This window comes from Limulus polyphemus, unplaced genomic scaffold, assembly GCF_000517525.1.
Source record: "Limulus polyphemus unplaced genomic scaffold, Limulus_polyphemus-2.1.2 Scaffold12548, whole genome shotgun sequence".
Classification (NCBI taxonomy): Eukaryota; Metazoa; Arthropoda; class Merostomata; order Xiphosura; family Limulidae; genus Limulus; species Limulus polyphemus.
Window position 1 is genome coordinate 6,480 of NW_013678158.1, and position 4,663 is coordinate 11,142.

Sequence of the window (4,663 nt, forward strand, 5' to 3'; positions counted from 1 at the left end):
TAGTTAACGAGTAAGTAATGTCGAGTAGTTAACGAGTAAGTAATGTCGAGTAGTTAACGAGTAAGTAATGTCGAGTAGTTAACGAGTAAGTAATGTCGAGTAGTCAACGAGTAAGTAATGTCGAGTAGTTAACGAGTAAGTAATGTCGAGTAGTCAACGAGTAAGTAATGTCGAGTAAGTAATGTTGAGTAATTACACTTTATTTTTATTCAAGTTTGGTTTTTTAAGAATGTGGAGATGGTGATTGTTCATTGTTAGTATTTATATCATTTACAGCTTAATAAAATGCTGTTTGATTTATGGGATAAATAGTCTTCAGCCAATAGCATCACGCCATTAAGAATGAGAAAACAAAATTTAAACAGACTTTAAGTCTTCACCAAACTTAAGACTTAAAAAAAAATGCACGAAAATGATAACCTCATCTTCAAAGTGCATGTTTCCATCAAGGATTTCACATTCAAGATAAATGTCTTCCATCAGTGATTTCATCTTTAAGATAAATGTCTTCCATCAGTGATTTCACATTCAATATAAATGTCTTCCATCAGTGATTTCACATTCAATATAAATGTCTTCCATCAGTGATTTCACATTCAAGATACACATCTTCTTGCAAGAAGTTTTAAAGGAGACTCAAACGGTAAATACAAAAGTCTGGTAGACTGAATGTAGCATAATTTAATCAATCCATCCTGTGGTTTGGCTTATGTTTAACTTTCATTTCATCAGTACTCGTATTCTTAAAGTCGTATGTCAATAGCAGGTCAAGTAAAAAAATATTTTATGTCAGAAGTAGGTCAAGTCAGAAACATCATAAAGTCTTGGTCAGAATGTTTGCATACTGTTCTATATTGATGTTATTGTCTACATGCCTGGAGTAGTTATTGAGTAAATGCCGGAGTAGTAACAGAGAAAGTAACGTATGATTGAACAAACATGTACAAGGTGTTATTCTGGATTGTATAAGTTGTTTTGAGCATTTGCTCTTCAAAACACACATATATACCTGTTTTGTATAAAAGGATGAACATTTGGTATATTTTTTTTCTGAAGCAGATCAATGCTTTGTTCAGATAATTTCTTTGTACTTGGTGTAAAGTTATGCCTCGTCACGTGCCAGAAGTTATAAGGCGTCAAATTGTTCGTCATGTCCAGAAATGGTATGGATATTGCCAGAAGGGTAGGGTTCCCCCAGTGTACTGCATCCAGAATCCTGAAACGTTCATGGGACTACAGAAAACGTTGTTCCAGTAAAGTCTACTGGTAGACGCCGAAACACTACTGCCCGAGATTACTGTGTTTAACAGGTTAACATGTCAAGGTCGAAAGAAGTCTTGCAACATTTTACGACAAGAATGGCATGAACACATTCATTCCAGGGTATCCATAAGAAGAGTAAAAAGGAGACTGGCCAAACAAAGTCATTTTGCAGGAAGTTCTGCTTGCAAACCGATATTAACCATAATTCATTGCCGTCACCATGTTACATGAACAAGACAGCATACCAACTTACAGTTGGGACACTGGCGACATGTCATTTCTTCAGATGAATCCTGTTTCCTGTTTGCTAAAGCTGGTGGTAGGATGCATGTTCGTCGTTTGCGTAGAGAACAGATGAGGGAAGACTGTATTTCACAGGAGGTGGGGCAGTACATGTTTAGGCAGCTATTCATCATGGTGCAAAAACTGCTCTTCATATTCTCCAGGGAAACGTCAATGGCGCCTTCTACAGGCATCACATGGAGACAATATTTCTGCCATATTCTAGAGCAAGATTTGGCAATAACTTTGTGTTTCAGGACGATTATCCAACTGCCCACAATGCACGTATTGTACAGGATTATCTCGATTAGGAGGATGTTACAAGATTTCCATGACTAGCAAAGTCTTCAGATTGTAATTCCATTGAGAACTGCTGGGCAGAACTGAGTCGGAAAATTACTAACCACAACCCTAAACCAGCTACTGTAGCTGAGTTGCAGCGCCTTCTAGTGACAAGTTAGGATGAAATCACGGTGGATTACATCAATAACCTCATCGACAGTATGCCATGTTGCCTTGTGGAGGTTATTAGAGTACGAGGAGAACCAACCAAGTACTGAATGTTTAGTATGAACTGATATAAGGTTACAGACGTTATTTATAGTAATTTGATGTTATATTTAGTCATTATATATGGTCTGGTAAGGTTTTGTAATGATAGGTGAAATTCTAAATTAAAAATCTTTATATAGGTGTCTGATAAATTTTTTTTGCTGTTCTAATAATCGTTTATGATGTCCATAGAACCTGTCTCGTTATACAACTTGCATGTGTAGATGTTTAATATAACACGAATTTCTCAGTTTGACAGCACCAAGTGTATTTGTATTCCATCTTAATAATAATTATCTTATTTGTTGCAAAATATGCAAACATCTTGGCCAAGGCTGTATGTCAATAGCAGTTCAAGTCAAAAGCATCATATGTCAGTAATAGCTCAAGTCGGAAATATCACATGTCATTAGTTGATCAAGTCAAAAACATCATATGTCAGTAATAAGTCAAGTCAAAAACATCATATGTCAGTAATAAGTCAAGTCAGAAACATCATATGTCAGTAATAAGTCAAGTCAGAAACATCATATGTCAGTAATAAGTCAAGTCAGAAACATCATATGTCAGTAATAAGTCAAGTCAGAAACATCATATGTCAGTAGTAGGTCAAGTCAGAAACATCATATGTCAATAGTAGGTCAAGTCAGAAACATCTTATGTCAATAGTAGGTCAAGTCAGAAACATCTTATGTCAATAGTAGGTCAAGTCAGAAACATCATATGTCAATAGTAGGTCAAGTCAGAAACATCATATGTCAATAGTAGGTCAAGTCAGAAACATCATATACTTCTAGTAGGTTGAACCTGTGTTTTTTTAACATAACATATATTGGTACTAGTAAATGTAATAAAAAAGATGATAAAACGGCATCTTTGGCGAAACTTGAGCTAAACAAGCAGGTCAGTGACCCTCTGGGCTCAGATATATCCATTTTCGATTACCGACGAGCACTAGCCGTGACCAAAGCTTTGTCCAGCTTTGAACTGAATTGGATGTCACTTGTATAACGAGTCCACAGTTGAAAGTGTGAACTGTTCAGCGCGAACCTTGGAATTTCCGACCCGCAGCCTGACACCTCAGCCACTACACTTGTTAGTTTTAGTACTCATTTCTTATATAACCTATTTTCTGCTAACGAACAAAGATTCGCCAGTCTACACCGTATTAGTTGATGTTATGTAAAGACTTAAAAAACACTTTACATCCAAACTTAAGGAAAACGACAAACAGACAGCACCCTTCTCTTTAATTATTAAAAAAAAGTCTGGGTATTACTAGAACGTTTTGGTTTGGAGTGTCATGTTAATAAAAGTTTCGAAAGAAATTGAAATTTACGTAAAGAAACGATATGCATATTAATCGCGTGACAAAAAACAAACCGGAAGTAAATTAATGTACAAACTCTTCCTTCCGAAACAGTAAAGTGAGATCGCACACAGCTTACTTTATTAGTTGAAAATAAAGTTAAATATTTATTTCCGAAACAGTAAAGTGAGATCGCACACAGCTTACTTTATTAGTTGAAAATAAAGTTAAATATTTATTTCCGAAACAGTACGTTCTCTAAAATAACGAAGAAAGTCACATTTTATGAGAACCATTTAGCGTTAAAAGATAAGTATCCAAATAGCATACAGTAGACACTTTTAAATATGATAAATATATATATATATATATTAGTTTCGGTTAGACATTTTTCAGTATTTGTTCCAAGGTTTCTCTCTCTGTTTGTTCCCCCAGAATGCGAAACTTGGAGGGCATGATGCAAACAGGACTTTACATCAATGACCTCAGCATGCATGACTTTAGCAGAGACATGGTACTTGCTGGTCAACAACAGTCTGCTGAGCTCAAGTTGGCGTTGGATCAGGTAAAAATCTTACATAAGGTAAAAAAAAAAAATCTCAATACATGTGACGTCACTGATCACGCGTCTAATTTAGTAACTAAAGATACACGAAGACCACGTGACGTCATTTATCACGTGACCAGTTTAGTAATATGTATATATATATATGTATAAGTCATATGACGTCACCGATAACCTGACTATTTTAGTAACGAAACTTCAAAGTAAAGCGCGTGACGTAACGAATTGCGTTACCAGTTTAATAACTAAAGTCACACGTGAGTCATTTGACGTTACTGATTGGACATGGCACAAAAAGGGTATGTTAATTAAAACTGCGGACAATGGACAAAATTTAACACACTGTGAGTGATGTAACAAGGGTTATTAGCTATGATTCAGTAACAGTTCAAACAAAATAACAATTTCTGAGAGAGAGGAAAAGGTCAACGCTGAACCTCTGGTCAAAAACATGGACCGAATCCCGATGAAGGAGTGGAAACCAAAGATTTTGAATCGATTCGATTGAAGCCAGACCTGCTTTGCATTTGGCCTACAGCATTAAGGATAATTATCTGGTATAAAAGTTTAAGCACTTTGTCATCATCAACAAACAATAATACCATTCTTACAGAACTGGTCAACAGACAAGAACAATAACACCATTCTTACAGAACTGGTCAACAGACAAGAACAATAACACCATTCTTACA

General features: G+C 35.7%; 1 protein-coding gene across 1 annotated transcript in view; it reads left to right on the plus strand.

The window, feature by feature from the left end:
- LOC106477014 (soluble guanylate cyclase 88E-like) overlaps positions 1-3,971 on the plus strand; it is a gene marked incomplete at both ends in the record, with an annotated part of 5,561 nt that extends 1,590 nt beyond the window's left edge. The window contains one exon of the mRNA XM_013937621.1: positions 3,816-3,971. Within this exon, the coding sequence (XP_013793075.1) occupies positions 3,816-3,971 (156 nt within the window). The remainder of the gene's footprint in view (positions 1-3,815) is intronic.
- Positions 3,972-4,663: the final 692 nt, after the last annotated feature.